Here is a 25,343-nt window from a genome sequence, read left to right on the forward strand (position 1 = left end):
AACTCCCCAGGTGATTCAGAAGGCCAGAGGGGTGTGTGCCCTGTCTTTTGGTAGGGAGACATTACTTTATGCCTTTTGGATTCCTCAGTGTTCTCGGTTAGACCTGGTAATTAATGGCCAGACTATGGGTATGAAGATGGGAATCTAGAAACGAAAAACTAGAAGCTTTAAAATGATACCTAGGTAAACTGCTTCATTTTTGGTGATAAATGGAATTAAAATAGGGTATTACCATGATTCTCACACTGACCTCCATTTTATCCATCAACAGATTGACAAATAAGGTTACAAAGCAAAAAAGCACACACAGGTGATTGATGTACTGGATCTTTTAGAGAAATGTGCTGGAACATAAAGAGCCAAGAAGGGATGAGACAGAACCTATGACTTTATGGATGGTAAGGAAAGAGAACAGCACACATGGACCAGGATAAAATCACAGTTCCAACTTGACTGACCCTTTAAAACATTCTCTATGGCTTAGGTGTTTTATAAAACAAAACTAAAAACCCAAAAACAAACCCAAACACCAGTCAGGTAGGCCTATCTGTGGCGCGGGCACAGAGACACGTCATTACTCAAACTGTTTCCGTCCCCATGGGTGACTAGCGTTCGCCTGCAGCCTGTGAGCCCCTTCTCTGCACCACGCCTCATGATTTCGTACCTGTGGTTGGCTTTTCTCTCTCTCTTCCCGCCACCTCATAGTCTCATCCTGTTCATAATAACATTTGCGATGCCCGGCACGCACTCAGAAAATACTGTTGATTGTATAAATAAGTAAATGTTGAAACTAATATAATCCTGTATGTCAATTATAGCTTATAAAGACGCGCCCTAAGTGAAGTATGTGATAGACAAAACTGCGAAGAGACACTCCTGTACAGACGTCTGTAGAAGATTCCATCTGTTACACGGAGTTGATCAAAAGGCTCAAATTCTTGAGAAACATTCTGGATAGGAAACATTTCTCAAGGAATATTCCACTTTTTCCTCCAACTTTTCTTGATAGATAAATATGACATTTTTATCTGTTTTTTAATGCTATTCTATTTATTTATTTTTTATTAAAGATTTTATTAATCTATTATTTGAGAGAGGGAGAACAGGCGAGCAGAGGGAGAGAGAGAGAGAGAGCATCTTAAACACTCCATACCCAGCATGGAGCCTGACGTGGGGCTCGATCTCATGACCTCTCACAAGCTCATGACCTGAGCTGAAACCAAGAGTCACCCACTGAACTGACTGAGCCAACCCCATGCCATCCTATTTAAAGCTGTATGAACACAGGACTCTCATCCCTTTAAGAATACGTGCAGAGACGCTATGGTCAAGTCCTGCCTATGTATTAAAACAATGGGTTACCTGCCTATAGGTTTAATATTTTCTGAAGTTTTTAAAAAGTGGGATCAGCCTCAAAATATAGAGGTATCTGTCTCCCCTCACATCCTGCAACCATATAACTGATGATTCTAAAGTGTCAATATCAGTGACCATATAACTTTAAAGTCAAACACTTCCACAGTTTAATTCAAAGTAGAAGGAGCCTAGAACTGGTCAGGTAGCACAATGCTATCAGGACAAGCCTTCAGAGAAATAGCTTTGGCCCATCCTTCCCGTAGTTCTGTGACTAAAAGACTCTCGCCCCTGACTTGGAAAATGTATTTAGAAACTGCAAGAACACACTGCAGAGGACAGTCCTCCAAGACTCACTGTCATTCCCCATCTCCCTCTGTGTTTTTTTAAAATGGTGAAACCAGATAATGTCAACAGCAACCCAAACCTGATAAAGGTGAAAAGGATCCATTCCTCAACAACCCCTTTCTGGATCTGATCCTTTTTTTATGGAGCTATAATTGACATACAGGGTTATATTAGTTTCAACATAATTTGATGTTTGCATACGTTGTGAAATTAGCACCACAATAAATCTGTCACCACTCATAGTTACAAAAGCTTTTTCTTGCCATGAGAGCTTTTAAGATCTCCTTTATTAGCCACTTCCAAGCACACAGCCCTGTGTTCTTAGCTACAGTCCGCACACCATATGTACGTGACTTCCCCAGGACATACTTCCCAACTGGAGGTCTGACTGACTCTGTAGGTGACAGTGAGCCTGTCCCAGGGACACAGTGCGTTGTGAGTCAGCAACAGAAAGGCAAACTGTGGCAGTGAGTCATGTTTCCAACACTACGCTGGGTGGAAACCGTGGGACACTGACGTGTACGCACTGTATGACCGCATTTACACGAGCTTTCCAGGCAAAACCAGCACGTGGTAGCAGAGCTCAAAGTGGTGATTGTGTGGGAAGACAGCAGGAATGAGGAGAAGGTGGCCGGAGGAGACGTTCTCTGTCACCCCAGAAAGAAATGCTCCAAGTGGGCCGAGGTGTGGACCACAAGGGTCAATGCTGATGGAGTTGTGCGTGTCAGACTGGCGCATCTCCCTGGGTGTGAACTCTCCCCTCGCTGGCAAAGGAGAGTGCTTTCCCAGCTCACTGAAAGCTCATAACCTACAAACATGAACTAATACTTGGTCTTACAAAGCACTCAGTGTTTCAGAAAATACCAGCTTCGCTCACCTGCAGTTCGTGTGGAAGAGACACAGAGCAGAAAGCACGCATTGGGCTAGGGCGGGTGCCAGACACGACACAGGTGTGCCCAGCACTTTTCCGTCCACCAGGCCCAAAAACACTTCATAAAATGTAGTTTTCAGAGACCTACGCTGCAGATCGACAGGGTCCCCCCTTGAGAGATGGTCTGATCTCAACATGGTCAACCAAAGCACATGAACAGAGCCGGTGGACACGCCGCTTGGAAGCACGCGGAAGCGCCTGCTTCGTTGTCATAAAGGTTGCTGACCACCAAGCCTCCTGTTCAGGCAGCCTTGTCACAGATGTATCCCCCACGAGTAGTAGCAACAGCTGCTGACAGTAAAAGCTTCATGGAACGTAGTAAGTCAAGGCCACCAAGACAGCGAACTGACAGACAAGCAGGCAGCACACGAGGGTCTATCAATGGATAACACAGGGACATATTATTTCACTTGCATTCTGGTTTCCTCCCACTGACACCTGCGGGCTCCTTCCTTTGGGGAAACTGACGCAAGCAGGAGCATTTGTGCAGACTTGGTGGGGCACAAAGGTGAGCAGAACCTGTGCACACTTACCTGAAGCTGGCCACATGCGGCTGCCCGGGCTGGTGTGGGAAACGGCCAGGCCATGCGTGGTGCAGGCAGAAGGACGGAGAGGGCTGCAGGCAGCACGCAGCCTGGTAGACGGGCGTATGGCTGGGGCACAGAGGCGCAGAATACTCGGAGTGTGGCTGCAAGCAGCATGAGGCCAGAGCAGAAGGTGTGGCTGGGCCAGCCTCGGGCCGGCCCTCTGGGTGACTGCTCTGGCCGGCCAGGGGCCGATGGAATGGGCACGGGTGGCAGCATGGGGACAGCATGGCGGGCGCTCTTTGGTGGCTGTCCATGGGCAGAAAGGAGGACTTCACGGTGCCATTGACCTGCAGGCATCCGTTCGGACTCACTTTAGTCCTCAGGGCCTCTCTGGCTGCAAGCTGCTGGGTGGTGAGGTCCCCGTCACAGGGTGGGACGGCGCCGAGGGTGGGAGCACTGGTTGTCACGCTGCCATTGCCCAGACCCACAAAATCACTGTTTCCATCGCTCACCGCCATGTTCTGACTTCTTGGCCCTAAGAGAGAAAATGATATAAAATCAGCCAATGACAGGCAGACAGGCAAAGATGCAGACAAGATGGGAAAGATACTGGAAGGAGTCGAGAGCGCAGGGAAAGCAGCAGCCTCTGCAAGGGGCCCAGCAGCCCCGTCCACCTGAAGAGCCACCGTCCCGCCCACGCCTCCCCACCTCTGCTTTTGGCCCTTCTCTCCCTGTCCTTGTCCTCAGTGTGAAGTACAGGATAAGACTTAGCGCATTTTAGGGGAGGACAGGGAAAGACAGAGCACCAACATCACCCGTCGACTCTTCACCCAGGCGTGGGCCGCTAGGACACAGGAGTAATGGACACAATGAAGGGCCACCACGAGGGCAGTGAGTTGTGTAGTTTAAAATAATTTGGATATGTTTTCCCCCTGAAGATCTTTATTTATTTATTTGACAGGGAGAGACACAGCGAGAGAGGGAACACAAGCAGGGGGAGTTTGGAGAGGGAGAAGCACGGCTCCATCCTAGGACCTGAACTGAAGGCAGATGCTTAACCAATTGAGCCACCTAGGCACCCCTATTTTGAATAATCTTTTTAAAAGGATTTTATTTATTTATTTCACAGGCAGAGATCACAAGCAGGCAGAGAGGCAGGCAGAGAGAGAGGGGGAAGCAGGCTCCCTGCTGAGCAGAGAGTCCGATGCGGGGCTGGATCCCAGGACCCTGAGATCATGACCTGAGCCGAAGGCAGAGGCTTTAACCCACTGAGCCACCCCTAATTTGAATAATCTTAAGAATGTCTTGTGTCTTAGAAAAATCTCAAGAAAATATGATCTTTCCTCTAAGTCTCTCAGGTCCTAGCATAAGAAGAAACAAAAGAAAATAAAAAGCAATCAGCTAAGCCAAGATATCAGACACCAGAGTTTTCTCTCAACTGATGACTAGAATGCTTAAAAAATGAATAAGCATGCCATGTAAGCTGCCAAGAACGTATTACTTTGTCCTCTATGTTATGTAGCATTGTTTGCACATGAGAAAAAGAATAGTACAAGTGGGATTTGCTTGAAATGAGGTTTTTGTTCTTAACTTTTTTTTTCCTCTTACTAGAAGGCCCAGGGCTTCAATGTAAAGGAAAATTAATAGCCGAATTACCAGTAGCAGGTTTCTGTCCATCAACAAACAAAAGCAAAAACACACAACCTCCTCCCTCCCCTCTCACCCACCTCACCTCTGACCACGTGCACAAGATGGAATCTGCAGTAAGAACAACGGGTGCCCCCACTGCCTGCGGTCTATTTATCCCACACGTGAATTCAAGCCAACAAGAGAAACGCGGTGTGGCTTTCTAAACCTTTGGGCAGGGCGCTCCTTGAAGCACGTAGAACAGCCTCCAGAATAGTCCCTCCCTGGTCTCTCCCCACCTCCTGCGGACATGCAGGCACCAGCAGAAATCACCAGGGCTCAGTCTGAGCACGTGACCATCGGACCTGGCAAACCTGCCTACTCCCTGCCCCAGGAAGGTCCCAGTATGCACTGTCACCCACTCCATGCCCCCACAGCAGGGGACTTCCTGAGCAGAGCACGCTACAGCAATGCATGTCCAATCTGATACTGATGCCCAGAAAATGTTGGCCACAACTCCAGCATCATTACCGTATTTCCCTTCTGGACAGAAAAAGACTCCTCAAACACACGCACAAATTCAGCATCATAGGAAATGGAAGAATTATATGGATGTCAAAAAATTTCTTTGTAAATTATTTTAGTGGAATAACAAAGACTCTATAAACCTCAGAATATATGTAAAACCGTGGATGCTGACTTCCCTCCTCCCTTGTTAACACTTCTGAAAGTGGTCACAGGTCACAGATCCCGCCCTCCTTCGCAGGGACCACGGGGAGGGGTCGTAGTAAAGGCAGTTTCCCTCTCTGGGCTAAGCATAGGGCTCTGGTAGGTCTGCGTGTCACCGGCCCAGGGAGGGGCTGCAGGCGGGCCTCCCCTCACCTTTTCAGTGTGCTAGCAGGGCAAGAACTCACCCTGAGGCCACTCAGGAGGGATCTGTCACTCAGCTTCCTCTCCCCAAAGAATGTATCCTCCCTTTTGCTAACAACAAAAAAAGCTGCATACAAATGTCTGAGAACAATAAGACAGGAATCATGGGGCCTCTAAAGAGGCACTAGACTTTTTCCAAAGCTAAGTGAAATACAAGATGCTTTGTACTCTGAAGTGCAAGGCAGCCCAGAACGTGTAAACACAGGACATAAATGTGATCACATCCCAGAACCACTTCACACACAGGCATCATGGGCTCCTTTTCCCGCACCAGGGACCCACATCTTCTCTCCAGAACTCAGCCCGGCTGCCCCAGCTTGTGGGGTCCCTAGGCCAATGGGGAACCAACTCTGCTGACCTCACCACACGGAGGACTGAGGGGGAACGTTTTCTCTGATTTGCTGGTCTGTCTTTACCGTCAGGATCATTAATATCCCCTCAGATAAATGATTTTGTCCATCAGTTCTATCAGTGTTAACCACAGCTGTTGCGGAAGTTATGCTGGCACCAACATCACCCAACCACCCAAATCCTCAAAGTTTTAACAAAAAAGTGGGCGTTAAACAGTGTCCCAGCCTCTAGCAGCCTTCCCAGTGTCCCCGATGTCCCTGCAGCCTCTCTAGTTCCCTCTGCGTCCCCATCTTCCAACTGGACGCTTCTCCCAGAAAAGAGAGTTTTTGGTAACCAGAATCCCATGATCATTCTTAGTTTTAAGCAAACGCCTCATTAGGTGATTATATAAGAGCTACACAGACTTGTGCAGGCTGGCCGAGGGGCCTAATCACCAGTTCTAACATTTCCCCCACTACTGGTAAAATTCACTCCAAGTGCCAAATCATGACTTACAAATGGATTTTTGGAACATAACCTGCTTCTTAAGTTGGAGACTCCTTTCGATGGAGTAGGCACTAGTAGAAAGTAAACAACCACTTGAACTCTGACTGGCTTGTATTTGAAATAAGTCACACGAGCTTCCTATGATTCAGGTTCTTCAGTCTTAAAATAGGAACAATCAAACTGACTTTACAAATAAGTTGTGAATTAGAAGGAAAAAATAATTAAAAGCGAAAACAGAAAAAAAAATTATTCTAAGAAATGTCTGTGGATTAAGTTCAGTGGGTGTATTTGGCCTGGAAAATAGCAAAGTTTTGATCCGAAGTCAAGAAGGGATCCTACGGCCTTACAGACAAAGATCTTCTTTATTTAGAAAAAGATCTGGTCTGAGCCTAACACAGAGAGAGTTGAGAGGAAAGCAGATAAGACAGAGGAAGAGTCCACTTAATAAAAAGGAACTATCCTGACAGATGTAATGCCACATGATTATGTCTGCAGTGAGGTTTAAAGAAAGTTCTGGATCAAATGCCCTCAACTGCAAATCACCCATTTTCCCTGGGGCCATCACACATGGAGGAGGCCAAAAGAAAGCTGTTCTGAGTTGCTACTGGCTCAAGGTGTGACAGGGCCCCACGGCCAGAAATATCAGTGTATTTCCCTGTTGTTAATGAACACAATGCACCAGTATCAATACACTCAAAGCCACTAATCCCACACCCCTTATCTCACCTCTTCTACCAGCCTTCTTTAACGAGTGCTTTGGCAGTTCGGGGGCCATAAGGCCTTTGGTCAAGTACCATCTACTGATTACATTTTAAAATTTAATTCCTTTTTTCTTGGAGCCTCAGTTCTTCCCATGTACTAATCAGAATAATAATCGACGTCCATCTCATAGGACCACCATTAAGGGCTTAGAAGAGGAAGGAAAGCTTCCAGGCTCATTTACAAGGCCAGCCTTATGCTGATAGTAAAACCACACAAGAACACTGCAAGGAAGAGAACTACAGGCCAATATCCCTGATGAACAGAGAGGCAAAAAACCCCAAGGAAATATTAGCAAACTGGGTTCAAGAATACATTAAAAAGATTATACATCGTGATCAAACTGGATTCATTCCAGGGATACAAGGATGGTTCCACATTCATACGTCATTCAATGTGACACATCACATTAACAGAATGCCAGAGAAGAATCATACAGTCATCTCAATAGTTGTAGAAAAAGCTTCTGACAAAGTTCAACATATACAAAATCATAAAGGCTGTGCATTGATGATGGAAGAATTATCATAATTGCCTGATTGAGTGTTAAGAATATAAAGAGATAAAGAATAATGCCTCCTAGCTTTAAAGTCAAAATTACACTTAAAACAGCAGCTGAGGGGGGCCGGGGTGCTACAGTTGGTGAAGCATCTGACTTCGGCTCAGGTCATGATCGCAGGGTCCTGGAATCAAGCCCCATGTCTGGCTTCCTATTCCATGGGAAGCCTGCTTCTCCCTCTCCCTCTGCCTGCTGCTCTGCCTACTTGTGCTCTGTCAAATAAATAAATAAAATCTTTAAAAAAAAATACGGGGCCTTTGGGTGGCTCAGTCAGTTAGGTGTCTGCCTTCAGCTCAGGTCATCATCCCAGAGTCCCAGGATCAAGCCCCACATTAAGCTCCTACATAGCAGTAAGCCTGCTTCTCCTCTGTTCACCCATCTCCCTGCCTTGTGTCCTCTCTTTCTAATAAATAAATAAAATCTTAAAAAAAAAACCCAAAACACAGCAGCTGAGACATCTGTTGCTTAGAAGAAACAGTGTGGGTGGAGCTGAGTCCGAAGCTGACTTTACTACTTTCCACCTTTGAGAACATGGGTCAAATGATTTACACTCTTACAGTCTCTATTCTTGGCTCTTCTGAGAGTTAAATTTCAAATGCAAATTAGCATAACCATCTAAGAGAGCAACATGGCACTCCAAAATAGGAATTTTAAATATCCTCCTCTTTTGACCACAGTACTACTAGTAATTTAGATTTTGGATATACTTGAACAATGTGTAAAGATAAATGTACAGATAAGGATGTTACAGACTGCACCACTCTCTGTACCAGTGAAAACTGGAAATGATCTAAAATATCAGCAATGGCAGACTTAAATTCTGTCATATCTGTACACTGGGTACTCTGCACAAAAAAAAAAAAAAAAAAAAAAGAGAGAGAGAGAGAGAAAAGAATGCATTAGATCAGGCTATATTACTTGGAAAGAAGTCCAAAGTACATCTTTATCTTTATGTGTAAATAAAACCTAGCTACAGAACAGCCTGCAGGGTATGAATCCAGTCCACTGAAAAAGGAGAGAGATACTTATATATGGTTAGGATACACAGATAGTTTCCAGAAGGACATACAAAATGCTAGCACTCTTTCCTGCGGCAGAGCTGGACTGGGAATTTTTGGAAGGGTAGAGAAGACTTTCACATTTCATTTTCTGTAGTACCTATAACTTTGGCTATAACTGTATCTTTTTTATAGTAATAAAATATTAATAAAACAACACAGAAAGTCACTAGCACTGAGACTAGCATTTCATAAAAGGTGATTATCATTAAAATGTAAAAACAAACAATTTGTCTTTTACCTTACAGGATGACTAAACATCTATTCAGTGGGCGCCCTTTACATTGTTTATCAGTGGGCGTTTTACATTGTTTGTCTTCCAAAATGTATCTGCTGTGTTACAGTAACACCCATACAATATACTGAGTAACTGGATGAAGCAGGAAATGAACAGGAAGTGAAGGGGCAAGAATGGATGAGACAACATATTCAGGACAGGTTCCCATGTCAGGTTTCTGGAAACACACATGATGATCCACTGGACCAAAGGTATCTACGAACCAAGAAAGAGAACCATGACCAGTGCCATAGGTGGCTGGCAGATACCGCAGACCCTGCAGAAACCCCTTCGCTTGTGTTTCAACGTAGAGAGAAACGTCATTGGAGTTCTCGTGATTACAGGGATCACATGATCACCTCCTACTCTGGTTTGGGACCCAGAAAACTTACAATTTAGCTATAGAATATACAATTACATGTAATATACATAATTAGTATAATTAAATATAATAAGATAATAATACATACTTTTATAATATAAGGAAATTACATTTAAAAGACAGAAAGTAGGGACGCCTGAGTGGCTCAGTTGGTTAAGCATCTGCCTTCAGCTCAGGTCATGATCGAGTCCCACGCTGGGCTCTCTGCTGAGCAGGGAGTCTGCTTCTCCTTCTGCCCATTCCTCCCCTGCTTTCTCTCTGTCTCTGACAAGTAAATAAATAAAATCTTTGTAGTATATATATATATATTTTTTTTAAATGAAAAAAATAAAAAGTGTCTCATTGAATATATTATTGTATAACCATAGTAAGACCTGTTCATGAAAATTTTATCCATCAACATATTGTATTCATCAACATATTCTCTAAAAAATAAGTTACAGGATACAGGGTCACAAAGGCCATCAAGCTATTTCAGCGGCTGGCAGAGCACAGAGACCTCTAATGCATTGAGATGAAAACCTCATCATAGCTACCTGAAACTGGAAGTCAGGACTACGAGTCAGGAGACTACCAAGTTGAAATCTAAATGCCATGACGAAAAGAATACACAGACCTGCTCCAATCACCATGGTGACCTCCAGCACAGCCAGCATGACCTTTAACAAGGAGGGACTCACCAGCTGGAGAAGCGCCCCCCCCACTCCCATCGATGGCTCCAGCATTCCACTAGCAAGACCCCACATGACTCAACCCCCAGACAAGCAGGCGGGGCAGCCATCACCAGTCCATTTTGCTGAAGAGAACTGGAGAAGCAGAGTCTCTAGTGGTTGACCAGGAAGCCCGAGGCCCAGGATTTCAGGGCCTTCTGCTAAAGGACTCTCTGTAAGTTCAATCACAGATTCTAGTACAACCCTCACCTTTGGCAGATCCATATCACCAAACCTAACAGCTGGCAGCAAGACGGGTTCCCTAGCATGGTTCCAAGCTCCAGCCCGTTACCTTCCCAGAAGCGTGATGCTCCCCACAGCACAGCTTCACCGAGTAAAACACAGAACACCATCCCACTGTTTCTCAAACTCAAGGATCGCCTGGGGCTGTGGCTACAGTGCAGATCTGGCTCCAGTCCACCTGAGCGGGTCAGCAGGGCTCCAGCAAGATGCCCACACTGCAAGTCCTTGGAACACATCTTGTGCAGCAAGGCAAACCACAGACCTGCAGCAGGCCTCAGTTACGGCAAAAGAGGCACAATTCCAGCAGCACAGGTCAGGCAGGGAAAGGACAGGAGTGCCAGAAACAAAGGCCTGCTGTTCTGATGAAGTAACACATTTTAAGAGGATCTAGCTGGTAACTAAGTTTAAGGACAGTTGACTCAAGTGCCACAGGCACAGATTTCAATCATTCCGGTGCAACTCACCAATAGGGATCAAAGCACCGCGCCCAGTTCACGGGTGAGACAATCTTCTTCCCTCAGGTGGTACCAGATATCAGGGTATGGATGTATAAAAACACACCAGGTATAAAGGCATTTGGCCACCTGTATCCATTATTTATCAAATATATTTGAACATGAAATCGTTCCTCTAAAATGGCTGGACGCTCGTCCTGAATGAAGGCTTCATTTCTGATCACTGCCAGCAGGTTGGCCTGTTAACACTGGTGCTGTGGCCAGAAGGTTAAGTAGCTTCTCTAGGTGCAGCGAGGATGTCCTGTGGGCTCTTCTGCAGTGCTGCTAAGCTCGTCTATAGAAGGCCGTGTCTCCAGGGACTTTTTTTTTTTACCCTTAAAGGGCTACTAAAACTGTTTTTTTTTAAATCCTCTCAGTGCGTCAAGTGCTTTCCTTATAATACCTCTTTGTAGATACTACTAAACCCACTACAGAGAACCTGAAGGTTCAAAGTATTGAAGTGGAACTAATCTAAATGACACTATTGGGATTCCCTCTCAGACCACCCCGCCAAGACTCTCCTGCCACCTCAAGATGCTCCCAGGAAAGGGCCCGGCTCCTGGAGCTTTAATGGGACCCCTGGAGGCAACAGATAGAAAACTCAGTCTGAAGCCCCACATGAAAAACAGCCTCTGAATTCAGTATTTCCTAAGACAGTTTCAGAAGGTACAATTCAGCATCCAAGAGCATCAGAGACAGATTTCACTGAATTATGAATCACATTATGCAAACCTGAAAGGCAAGGCAGGGGGCTGAACTTTGTTGTCATGCACAATTTCAAAACGTAACTGTGACCTGAGAACCAAATCTGTATCTTTACTCAGACGCTCGGGCTTGTGAAGGAACTGACAAGACCGGTCATACACGAGGAAACAGAATCTTCTCCCCTTCTGAGATAAGCTGCCTTTTCTTATTTTTGTTTGAGTTCAGGAACTTCCTACCCCAAAGCTCTCCTTCCACAAGAACACTGCTCAGTTATCTTCACTGATGAGAATTTTATATGTTACAAAGAGCTATACAGAAATGTTGTTATTATCTGAATGGTAGTGAGAGTTAATGAGTGCTGCTGTCATTCCCCTTCCTCAGAAATGGCACTAAAGCAGAAGCTGTCTTCCCTGAGAGACAGGGGTGCACACTGGAGCACCTATCCTCTTGAGCACATGCTCCCTGAGAGCCCCCGCGTGCTCCAATGCTCTCCTCACACCATGAAGAAGCAAACCGACTGATCCCGGAAATCCGAGTCACAGATCACTCTTAGAATGAAAACATAACTATGTTCTAGTCAATGTACATTATCAAGAAGGTAGTTTCCATTTACGATAATAAACACCACCTTTGAAAATGAAATCTATTATTTTTATATAACCTCTTTTAATATAACAGTTGATACCGATAAAGACATCATAAACCGTAAAAAATGTTTCATCATTACAACAACTGTTCACGGTATTTACAAACAGCTTCATGATATGGGAAAACAATGGTCTGACAAATCTTCCCTCCCAGATTTACAACTAAAAATTATAAGAGTTAAATAACCTTAGATCTTACAGTGTCACTGCAAGTCTGAAAACCCGGAGTCTGGGAAGCAGTCCTGTCACCCGTTGAGAATCCAGTCGTCTGAGCAGAGACCCACTCAGGAAGAAGCCGGGTCTTTCTCAGCTGCAGAAATGCCAATTTCTGATTTCTTGTGTGTTTTATGTCCAAGGTGCCTTTGACAACAGGTCTTCCTGGGAAGAGAAATGTAAAATAAAACTTATATTTTACATGGGATAATGACAGCCAAGAATATCTTCTTGATGAACACATGTCTCCTGAAATTCCTATTTCAGGACGACCATCGCTGCACTGCGGTGATGAGGACAGTTTTCAGAGTTCCCTTCTCCAAGTTCATCCATAGAAATTATCAGTATGCACGGCAGGCACAACGTCTCCATACATCTATGGCCTTCAAAAAGAAAGGCTTCTTGTGTCTCTGAGTTTGTTTCACATGAGCTCATGGGTAAAACTAAGACTATATAAAATAAAACCAGAGGTGTTTTCTCTCATTATTAGTATCAATCAAAGGTCTTTCACAGAAGTTCTGGAAAGCCTTCCTAGAGCCAGCCACGACCAGCGTCTAGACTCGGCCACAAGTCTTGAAGGGAACGTAACACATACAACAAATGTTTACAAAGGTACGAGTCTCTTACAATACTCTCAACCCTTTCTGCACTTTAAAATCACTTTAGTAATATTAAAAAAAAAAAAAATTGCAGACCCAGGGCCTTGACCCCAGAGGTTCTAACTGAATTCATACTAGAAAGGACTGTGGTCATTAGTATTTTTTAAAAGCTCCTCAGATGATTTCCATGTGTGGCTAGGGTTGAGAATCACTGATTTATGCTTCTTATTAATTAATGCTGACCAAGTCATAAAAGCAAGCAACTGACAAAGTATTCAACATGCAAAAAATACTGCTTCAAATGCAGAATGCTGCTCTCTACTCAAAGAAATTTGGAACCAGTACTCCATGTCAGACGTGCTTTGGAGCATTTAGATGATCTTAACTTCTCTTCTGTAACAGTAAAGAGTCCTTCTGAAGTTCTGAAAGTGGGGACGAAGGCACAGTAAGGAGAAAGCCTCTGTCACACAGTCTGAGAGACAACAGTGAGGAATTCACACGCATCAATGTTGTGAAAAGGTAAAAACATGGCGTCGCGAGGCCTCAGACCCACAGGTTACTTGAGATTGAAGTTTAGGATACAGCCTATTTGACTAACGAGTTTATTTGACCCTCAAGAAAAATTATGTCCCCAACCCCTTGTTACTCTTCAAAATGAAGTCCTAAGCCCTTGTATTTTTTTTTTTTTAAGATTTTATTTATTTATTTGACAGAGAGAGACACTGGGAGAGAGAGAACACAGGCAGGGGGAGTGGGAGAGGGAGAAGCAGGCTTCCCGGTGAGCAGGGAGCCCGATGCAGGACTCCATCCCAGCATCCTGGGACCACGACCTGAGCTGAAGGCAGATGCTTAACGACTGAGCCCCCCCAGGCGCCCCCCAAGCCCTCATATTAAAAGAGCATGTTCTCTGAAGTTTTGTGCCAAAAAAAAAAAAAAAAGGAAAAGAAAGAAAAAGACGTGTGATTGTATTTTAATTATCTTAAATGTTCCAATGCTTAGACCAGAGAGCCTCAGACACCAGGCCTGCATCTCACCTCACATCCTGACAAGTAAGAATTAAAAGATGCTCCATCCGTAAGCAGCAACCCCCCCCCCGTGATAGGTCAGGCCAATGTGTAGGCCATAAGATTGCATCTGAAAATACTGCCTCAAGTGAAAACACACAACAGGCAACCTCGCAATCTGGCAAGCTCTCTGGGAAACTGCAGCTCTTCCCCAGCAGAAACAGGATCCTATTACGGAGCTTAACTGACATGGTGAACAGACCACAAGTAAGCTCGAAGACACCAGGAATGTTAATACTTCACACATCTCAGAAACTCAAAACTGAGCAGCGAGCTCAAAGGAAAAACACGTCACTGAGATAAATCAAATCAAGAACATTCTACTCCTACATATTGTAAGGCAAAAGAATGTGAGAGAATTTTTCAGATGTCCTCCCCAACACAGAAACTGAGATCAATCACCATGAAGGACTCCGGGCTGTTTGCTTTAGATGGTAACTGTTGTTTTTTAACACCGCTCTTGGAATCATCTAAGCTTTCCCCACAAATGCTAACGGGTCTGATGGCAGGCTCCCACGCCCTGCTGTTCTGTGAAGTCTGAGCAGTAGCAAATCCGATTTCCTAGAGCAGTGCCCCAAAGGGGTTCTTTCTCCAGAGTCCAGCAAACAGCGTCGCAAGGACCTCCTTCATTCCACTGAGCAATTGAGCAGTCCCTCCAGGTACTAGTATGAGACATAGTTAAACATGCCCTTTTACTTAAAGAACTCTGAAATTTACCTGCAGCTTAGGGAAACATCAAATTCATAAAGACTTTTATTCTTCCTTGCATTGGATCAGTAACTTCCCTGTGTGTGAGAACCTGGGTGTGACATTCATAAAGCTGTTTGTCTTTATTGACATTATTACCATGAACGGTTGTGAGCTTGACCTGTTCTCCTGGAGGCAGCAGATGGACTGAAATCACAGTGACTGGCTATGCGGGATCCTCATTTGCCTACAAAGGGAACCAATTCACGTTTTCCAGTGAAATAGGTGAAGGTCCTTCTTTAGCAAGCATTTACTGAGCAGCTACTGTGTTCACTGAGAATGATTCTCTTGGAATCTGTGATGTGCACCTGCAGGGTATGAATCTGCTTCCTAAGTTTTACTCAATTTACTTTGTTTTGTATTTTTCCCAAGAAGGACAGGCTAGGCACCTTGCCCGTCTTGTCCTAAACACCCATGTGTACTTCCTGTGTTAGGGTGTGATCAGAACTTGCCATTTTAAAGACCAGGTGTGTTCACAGAGGCAGTGTGGCAAGGCTGCCGGCTGCGCTGTTGGTTATGGGCGAGGTATGCACCCTGCTCCCACCAAGCCTGCAAAAGGCACAGGACCAGCATGTGCGACCCACTGGCAAGTGGCTCCCCCACAGATGCCAACAAGGGCTGACTGGTTCAGTATAAACTACAGACAGTGGGTTCAAGTTAAAAAGGTGGGATGAATCGGTCCGAGGATACACAGTATTTTCTAGATGAAGTGAGGTTTGCATGTGTTTTCTAAGCTGCTTCATAGGTCACCCATTCCACATTTTTCATAATCAGTGCAAGCAGGTCCTGCTCACAATCCTCCAGTTCACATCTAAGATGGAAACTAGATGAAGTATGGAAGATACATGAAAATACTCTGTCTTACTTGTGTACACTGACACAAGAAGTTACAAATGAGATGTAATCTAATAGAGTATTCCAATGTTCAAGTTTGGCAATGAAAGCAGGTAGATTAATTAGAAACAAAAGTGTAAAAATAAATGACATAATGCAAAAAGATTATTTATTTTAGCATTTTAAGAGTAGAAATGTGTCAACAGACATTAAAACCACACGGAGCAGTAAATCCACTGTCCACAAGTAAAATACGTATTAGTTTGGCATTTATTTACATAGCTTAGTGACTCCTGAGGCTTCAAAGGGAACTAGAGTTTTCTTAATTATAAATACTATGATTGAAAACAACCTTCGTGTGGGTAAAAAGGATATATTCATTCTTTTTCTTTGAACAGGAATACCTGTTAGACAAAATTTTACCAAATTGTTAACTGTGCTCTCAATTTCTTGTATTATCACCGAAGAAACTCATTTACGGTCAATGATTGGCATGAAATACCTCAGTTTTGACAACGCTTTTAATCTGCTTAATTTCTTTAAAATTCACATTTGACTCCTGGACAAATATTGCACAAGTTATACTAGTCTGAATTTTCCTGCCAATGGCATAGAAATTGTCCATTCTATTTTAAGCAGAAGTGAACACAGCAGGGATAAGGATGCCCTTTAAGGTACAGACTTGCAACGGGCAGTAGTAAACAAGTCAGAAAACTCATGCAGGGTAAAGAATCCACACAGCAACACTGAACTACCACCATCAAACCTGCTAAGACACTAAAACTTCACTACCCCCAACACTGGACAGAAAGGGTAACCATGTAACAGGAGAGCGGTGCTAAATATCACTACTACAGGGTTCATTGGTATAATACATAAATGTACCAAATCAATACATCCACGCCTACAATTTACACAATGGTCAATGTCAAATGTATTCAATAAGGAAGAAAACATATAAACTTGGCCCACGTATTCCGACTTCCACTCTGAGTGGTAAATCCAATTACAATGCATGAAACATGTCATCAACTCAAACACAGCCTGAGGTCGCACACAGCCTGTGTATTTAAGACAAGCGTCGCCACGACTTACGCTTGCTGTGGACGCTTAGCACTGAGATAGAAATCTGTGCCAGACTTCTATCCATATAGCTTGGAAGATTCTAATATTTTATCATCTTTTTACCGTATTTAATTCACACGAGTGAGTAAAGTAATTCCTAGGGTTCTAAACTTAATTTTCTACCAGCTAACAACGAGAGAAGAACATATTTTCAAGATCCTCTCATTTAGAAGAGACTAAAGACAACCCTAAAGCATGAAAGAACAGAAACTACTTTAAATCTGCACATTTTAATAAACCCAAAAAATGGCTGACCTTACCTTACTGTGGCAGATCAAAATTCAAATAACCTTCATAAGATTTTTAGCACATTATTAAGATGCCATTCAAAGTTCATACCAAGAAAAAAACCTATGAGTTGAAATTAAAATTTGATCCTTGAAGAAGAGGACAAAGTTCTATTTTTAAATAGATTCTCAAAACAACAAATGCACACATACAGAAGCATGAGTAAATGTATTACCTTCGCGTGTAAAGAACAGAGCCTGGCTGGGGCTACTCTTCGAGGGACCAAGGGACCCCGACAGCAAGAGCTGCAGGAGAGGCGGGCGGACTGAGGGTGAGCACAGGCAGAGGGCTTTGAATTCGAGTGTGAGGGGCTGGGACTCTCAGTGTCTGAGCTCCTATAGGACAGGAGCGCCTTCTCTCACCCCGCCCCCCCCTCCGCCTCCCCCCCACCCCGCCCCAGGGGCAGGGTCTGGGCAACAGGGAACAGCTGGCACACAGAGGCTGGATCTGAGCACAAGGTCAGCCAGCCAGGATATGAAGGTGACATATAATTTCTAGCCTTTTCCTGCTTTGACCAAGGAAATAGCAACAAGGACTGTTTTTACTTATAACTTCCTTTGATCTTTTGGATTTAAAGTTACTTAGTAGATTAAAGCCATGTTAGCTGATATTATTTGCTTGCTTAGGCTAACTTAAGTGTTACGGATTCAGTTTTCTGACACATAGGGCTACTACATTTAAACTAACACAAATAAACACCAACTGTGTTTATTTCCAAGTTCCGGGATTCTTAAGTTTTTTCATGAATGGCTCTTGACACTCTACTTTAAGGGCAGAAAGTTCAGTTTTTAAGAGGCAGAGTCTTCTTTATTAAAGAGGAAAGTATTATTTAAAGCAGTGATAAGTGTTTCCTTTCAATTTTCCTAAGCAAAACAGCAGTTTGTTAAGTGACTTTGACACTACTTTTTATAGACGTGTGACCCTGATGATGTCATTATTTTAAATTCACAACGTAAAAATCTTTTAAATATCTGATATCAGCAAACAAATACTTTCCATTTACAGCCACTGGCAAATAAGTAATCATTTACTGAAACCATGAAATCTAACTCTTCATGATCTCTCTAATAAAAAAATGTAACAGGCTATACTGATTAATTATATAAAGACAGCACTTTTAAAATTAAAGAAATTAACATCAAAAGCACATGCAATCAAAGAAAAAATAGGTAACACTGAACTTTGTTAAAATAAAGAAATTTTATACATCAAACAACATTATCAAGAAAGCGAAGGCAACTCACAGAAGAGGAGATATCTGCAAATCATGTATCTTAGAGGCTAGTATCCACATTATAGAAAACACAACAATAAAAAGACAAGTAATACAATCTAATGGTCAAAGTTTTAGAATAGACATTTTTTTTAAAAAAAGTATGAATGGCTAATATGCACATGAAAAGTTTTTCAATATCACTAATAATTAAGGAAATGCAAAATAAAAGCATATCCATACCACTGGCAACCACTAAGATGGCTATAACAGGAAAGAAGGGAGGCAGGAGGGAGGGAGGAAGGAAGGAAGAAAAGGAGGGGGGGGAGAAGGAAGGAGGGGGTAAGGAGAGAGGGAGGAAGGAAGGAGATAGGGAGGGAAGAAGGAAGGGGAAAGGAGGGAAGAGGAAAGAAGGAGGGAAGGAGGGAAGAAGGGAGGGAAGGAAACAGGTCTGGAGTTCCCTAAACAAATGAAAACAGTTACTGTCAGGGTAGGACAAAAGTACAACACCTAGCACAGTATTTGTGGATTCCCTATTTGCAAATTTGCATACTAGCTCCAGTTTGCTCCTAACCCCAAATCATCCTGGCAGGGGTTTCACATTACTTCTGACATGTGCACACACACAGTGAAAAATTCGAGTCCTCCAACACACATGCTCCCATGTGACACTGAACACAGTGACACCCTGTCTTGTTTTAGCTCACAGGCAATAAACAACCGTTCTTTAGTGCCATGTTTTTTTCCCATTTCTGTGCTTTTCATTGGCAATTTCACTGTTTAAACTGGCCTCAAAGAGCAGTGAGCAGCCTGTCTGTTGTTCATAAGCTCCTGAAGGTATGATGTGTATGTTAAGTATGATTTCTTCAAGCACGAGTTATACCACTGCTGGCCATGAACCTGATGTCCCCAAACCAACAATATGTTAGATAATGTGTCTCTCCACAGAAACACACATAAAACAAGGTCATGTACTGACTGATCATCCAAAATGGAAGCAAGGCTCAAAGGCACCTAATCGTGCATTTCCCTGATTTGGTGTCAGCGGCGACCGTAAGGAATAGAAACACCGCAAACAAGAGGAGTGAAAACCCTGGTTCATACGAACACTTGCACCTGGGTGTTCACAAGAGCACTGTAATCATAACAGCAAGAAAGCAACTCAAATTTGCGTCAATGACACATGGACAAACAAAATGCGATACACACACACGATGGGACATTATTCAGCCAGAAGGATGAAGGGCACACGTGACAACATAGACAAACCTAGGAAACAGGACGCTAAGTGAAAGCCCAGACAGGAAAGGTCATACACTGCATGGTTGCATATATAGGAAACATCTAGAAAATTCAAATCCATAGAGACAGAAAGCAGGTGAGTGGTTGCCAGGGGTTGGGGTGGGGGTGGGTTGGGACTCAGGGAGTAATTGCTATGGGGGAGGTTAGTTCTTTTTGGGTGATAAAAATGTTCTGGAATTCAACAGAGGTGATAGTGCATGACCTGTGAATTTTTGGAATACGATTTCATCTCAACAACAAAAAAATAAGTATAAAGTTCTAGCCTTTAGCCCAGAGGCCCTCCAACTTGAGCATGTGTCAGAACGTCCAGGAAGGCTAGGAGAAGGTAGACTGCTGCATTCCAACCACCCAGGGCTCTGATCAGGTAATGCAGACCATGCTGATCTGAGTCCATGGAGTCCATTACTTTTTACGCCCCAAAGTAATACAATACTGCATGTCAATTACACTTCAACTAAAAATAACATAATTGCAAATATTGAAAAAATAAAGACATTGTATGAGCTCCTCCAGGTAGGAAGGTAACCTTTCTCCTGTATCCTCTGAATTTATACATAGAAGAAACAATCCTGGGGAAAAAGACAAAGATGGAAGAAGAGAAGCATTTACTCAAGTAAATACATTAAAACATTCAGTCTCTGAAACCACAGGGTGTTTGAATTCCATGTCATATGGATGCCAAATGTTGTTTAAGACCAAAAAATCTCCAAAAAAGGGGGAAGAACTATAATGAACGTGAAGGTATTTTAGCATTCTTTGATGGTCTAAAGAGGACTTTGGTTCAGTTTATTAAAGCATCTAATCCCATAGCATCGTGCTTGTTGTTGCAAGAGATGCAAACAAAGGTTCTAGAGTTGTTGATCCACACATTACCTCAAGAAACCCCTTAAATTAGTTATGGTGCTACAGAAAGCAAAGACCCAAACTCTTCAACTCATAAACCTGCAAAGTCTTATTTATATTAACCAAGTCACTGACTGGTGTATTTTAATTACTTTACTTAAAAATGCTGGGTCCATGTTGAAGCAGACCATTTAAAGTACCCCTCTGGCATGGTCACATGCACTACATTACTATTTCACAAATAACCATCAGGATTACTTCCAAGGGCTTCTGTATGTTTCTCAATATACTACTTAGAGTAAAAAGTGAAGTGCTAGTAAATTTAAAAAGTTCTTCTGTTCTCTGAAAACAATATTGTTTTCTCTGAGGTTCCCTTATCAAGGGATCTTTCTCCCTCCAGGACTAGACAGATGTTGGGTGGGAGATAGGACACAGACAGGAGCTGGTAGGGGGGGAAAGCATGGGGCCCTCGGAGAAGGGCAGACGGGTCTGCTGACTGACAAACTCTTTCACACTGGAACACAGTCCAAAACGTCGCTCCAGGTTTTGCTGTATTTACTAACGCTCCCATCCGATAATGTCCTTGTGTGCCACACAGCAGGTATGATGCAGTGAAGCACTGGGTCAGCATGGTCCTCCTAAAGGACACGTCCAGAGAAGGGGATCATAGGAACGTTCTGAAGGTAATACTCCACATCATACTTTAATGTCTCTGCACATTGTTGGGGACACTGAGGACTAGAGTCCAGAGCATGCGGCTGCCCTGTCCTGGCCACTACTGGGGGGTCAGTGCCTCCAGCCAGCCCAGTGACCTTCTAATATCACACCCCCCCAGGCTACAGAATCCACACATTGCACAAGATGGCCTCCGGATCCCTCCCAGCTCTGAGTTCAGTTTTTATGATTCTGGGCATTACTGCAGACGGATAAAAGGAGTCCCAAGTTTACTCTTCACATCTACACATTCGATGCCGAGGTAGTGAGTTTGGAGCAAAACCAAGACATCCACCTTGTAGATTCCTCTCACTAGATACTTGGATTCCTTCATGTTAACATCTTCCTTTAAAATCCCATTTCTTGTTGAACAGCCTGCAACTGAAATCAACAACTCTTACAGACACACGCTTTGTGACCATGCACCTTCCAGTCTGACAACCCAAGATCTGCTCCTCATCCTGGCCACATGCTCCAGCCACTGGCCCTCGCCGCACCCTCCTCCTCGCTCCTCCCTGCAGTCTGTGGTTCGCACCCACTCACTTCACTACCCTCCTCACACACGCCTTTTGGCGGCATCCCCTCCACTGCATCTCCTGCTCCTCTGGTTTTCTCCCAGGTTTATCAACACTACTGAAAGGCCACCAGACAGGGAAGCAGAGACCTTCCCTGATGCAGGCTCTCACCTCTCAGCAGGCTGTCTATACCGCTGAGACTCACCACCCACCCATCTTCTCTGAAATCCCACAGGGCCAGCTAAAAATCTTTCCCATGCTCCCTCCCTTCTCCCTCTCCACAAACAGTGCTACCTCTTTCATGGAAAAGAATGAGACTATTTGGCCATGGGTTCCTTCAAATGCTATCATCTCTCCCTTAAACTTTTTCAGGCAGTCCTTCTCCACGTCTGGTCCACTTTCTGAAATTAACTACTTATCCCCTATATCTCTACCATCCAGTAAGGGAGCCACAAGCCACATGTGACAATTTACACTTAAATTAAAATGCCACGAAACTGGAATTTTAGCAGGTCCAGCGTTCTCTTCTTGTCAGACAGTCCCTCTCACGCCTTCTTAGTCCTACCCACCGTCTGACCAAACCCTTCCTTCAGAAATGAAAAGCGATAGTCCTTTCTCAGTACTCACTTTCTTTATTAAATTTCTTCATCTCATAATGCCCCTGGCAAGACTCTCTTCTCCTTGCTCAGTCTCTGCTGTTCTCATGTCCTCTGCATGCAGGACCTCAATTCCCTTTTCCTGGAGGATGCTTGTAATTCTCTTATTCTAAATCTTAGTGACACCCCAGACTCTTGTCAGCTGTCTCCTGCCTGTGTTGTCACATTCAACTTCTTCCCCCGCCTTTTTTTTTTAAAATAAAGACTTATATATTTGAGGGAGAGAGCATGTGCAGGGGCAGAGCTGCAGGCAGAGGGAGAAGGAGGCTCCCTGCTGAGCAGGAAGCCTGATGCGGGGACTCGATCCTTGGACCCTAAGATCATGACCTGAACTGAAGGCAGACAGATGCTTACCCAACTGAGCCTCCCAGGAGTCCCTGAACTTCTTTTCTAAGTTCCATTTCTGCAGCTCTTGCTATCTCAGGACGTTTCAAGATATGTGTCCTGGCAGCAGCTCAAACTCAGTAATCGAAAAATACAGTCATCCCCCCAATCCATGGGGACATGTGCAAGACCCCATGGGCACGTGAAATGGCAGACAGGCTGGGCCCCTGCGTGACCGTTCCCACACAGACACACTCAGGATGCAGCTTCCTGTAGAAACGAGGTGCAGGTGGGATGAATGACAGTAACTCAGGATAAAACAGCCGTCACAACACAACACGGTAATAACAGCGCGTGAACATGGCTTCTCCCTCTGAACACCGTCTTCCTGTGATGGGGATGACATATGCGGTGAAGGGCACAGGCATGCAACACGGCACTGGGCTGCCCAAGCCTCAGGTCACACATCAGCAGGAGGGTCATCTGCCTCCAGACTGTGGCTGACCGCGGGGAACTGAACCCATGGAAAGCCAAACCCAGAAAAGCTGAGGCGGGGGGCGGGGACAGGGTATGGACAGACGGACTACTGTATAATTATCACATCATCCTCAGACAGCCTCTTGATGTTCCTGTGTTTATTTATCCTCTTACTCACTGAAGCCCGAACTCTAACTGAAATACATGTTTACTGAACGCCTGCCTGTGTGGCATCCTGACCCCCTCCCAGCTGCCTGCCGGCGCTGCGCTCTACTGTCCTCCCAGCCGGAGCCGCTGGCGGGCACGCCCCTCCTCGGCTTCCCAGGCTGCCCAGGCTGCCCTCAAACCGCTGCTGCAGCTGCAGCCCAGCTCTCCCTCATTCAGGCAACCAAGAGGTTCCAGAGTCTCCATTGGAACAGGCAGATTTGGGGACACTATGCCCAGTCCAGGAAACACAAGCAGCTGCTCCAGGAGCGCAAGGTCAAGTTTAAAGTCCCTGGCCGGCACATGAGACCCTTTGGTTATGGCCCTTCTCATGCAGTGCTCTTGCCAGACAGAATGGGCCACACACATACACGCACACACACGGCGTTGTGGTGCTAATCCCTCTCCCTCACCAACGGTGGTCTCTGCTCACCCTTCCTGCGGCCACATCTTTTCCATTCTTCACAATACAGGGCGGCTAACGTCCTGCCACAAAGACTTCCCAGGCCACCCAGCCAGGAGCCCTCCAGTCCTTCTTCCTGAATCTCTTTTATGGCATGTACACCTTAGTTCTTTATCATGGTCATTTTAAAAAAGGACTGTATTTATTCCATAGAGAAAGAGAGGAGGAGCAGAGGGAGAGGGACAAGCAGACCCCACACCAAATGTAAAGCCCCACGTGGGGCTTGATCCCACAACCCTGACATCCTGACCTGAGCTGAAACCAGGAGTTGGACACCTAACCAAATGAACCACCCATGAGCCTGTATCTTGCTCATTTTTATACCTCTTTCACCCCATTAATCTACACTTAACCCCACAAAATCTAACACCATCCTTTTTATACCCCTCAGGAAGATCTATCATGTGACAAGTACCTGACAATTATTTATTGGATGGAAGGGTGTTTTACAATTTGCTACCATTGTACTCTTAACTTCGGTATGTTATTACTACTTTGTTAAACAGAATAAATGTGGTTTTGAAATGCAAAATAAAACTCAGGATACAAAATCTTTTTTTTTTTCAGCTGATTTCTATGAGCCCCAAGGACCACTTCCACTGTGATTATGGGAAAGAAACAGCTAAGATTCAATATATTTTAAGTATGACTACAATATGTTTAACTATTGTTAGCTTATAAATTTGGAGTAAATTGCTGTTGAATCACAAGAAATATCATGACTGGCTTTTCATGCTTTTATCCAAACCAGTGGAGGTCACTCCAGCAGCTAATATGCAAGCTTATTCTTGGGAAGTTTTAAAGCTTATTTTTATTTTGTTTCTAAGGTGGGGTTTTCCTTGGCACTGGCATAAATATTCTTAAACAATGAACACAAATAAAAGCTTTCTCTCACAGTGAGCCGTAATTTAACTTTCTTTCTAACCGCCAGTTGGTCTCATGCTGGCATGAATGATAAGTGTCCTGGAAACAAGGAGATCTGGGAAGTCTTAGTTTTTATTCATTACATCCTTTGCTTGATTTGATTCAACACCAGGAAACTCTGCACATTTTATCAATAATCCAGAAAGCATTTTAGTCATCACAAATGAAATTTACTCATTAATCTATAAACTTCTAGAAATTTTCCTGAAGATCAGAAGTGGGCACACATATTTTAAAGCACAATGCAATAAGGTTCTTAGTGACTTTTCAGAGAAAAGGTAGTTTTTTATTTTCCTATGGAGAAAAAAATCTGAACTCGCAATACTAAAATAGATGAAAATTTGAGCCCTCCTTAGCCTAATCAAGAGTAAAGAAACATTTTTAAATGTGAAAACCAACTCAATCAGTTAGTTAGGTTTGGGTTTCAGGAATTCTGGTAAACATTCTGACTT

The 25,343-nt window shown here is 44.0% G+C and overlaps 1 protein-coding gene across 13 annotated transcripts in view; it reads right to left on the reverse strand.

The window, feature by feature from the left end:
* Positions 1-25,343, reverse strand: part of DISP1 (dispatched RND transporter family member 1) — a 174,510-nt gene that overhangs the window by 40,491 nt on the left and 108,676 nt on the right. For 8 of the 13 annotated variants that reach the window (XM_044267456.1, XM_044267450.1, XM_044267453.1 and 5 more), the window contains 2 exons: positions 12,586-12,764; positions 3,166-3,694 (listed from right to left, as the gene is read on the reverse strand). In XM_044267456.1, coding sequence (XP_044123391.1) covers positions 3,166-3,677 — 512 coding nt within the window. In that variant the 5' untranslated portion in view covers positions 3,678-3,694; positions 12,586-12,764. Of the gene's footprint in view, positions 1-3,165; positions 3,695-4,891; positions 4,976-12,573; positions 12,765-25,343 lie in introns of those variants that run through there. The other 5 variants (XM_044267459.1, XM_044267458.1, XM_044267457.1 and 2 more) reach the window with 4 other exon arrangements.

The sequence above is a fragment of the Neovison vison genome, chromosome 10 (assembly GCF_020171115.1).
Source record: "Neovison vison isolate M4711 chromosome 10, ASM_NN_V1, whole genome shotgun sequence".
Classification (NCBI taxonomy): domain Eukaryota; kingdom Metazoa; phylum Chordata; class Mammalia; order Carnivora; family Mustelidae; genus Neogale; species Neogale vison.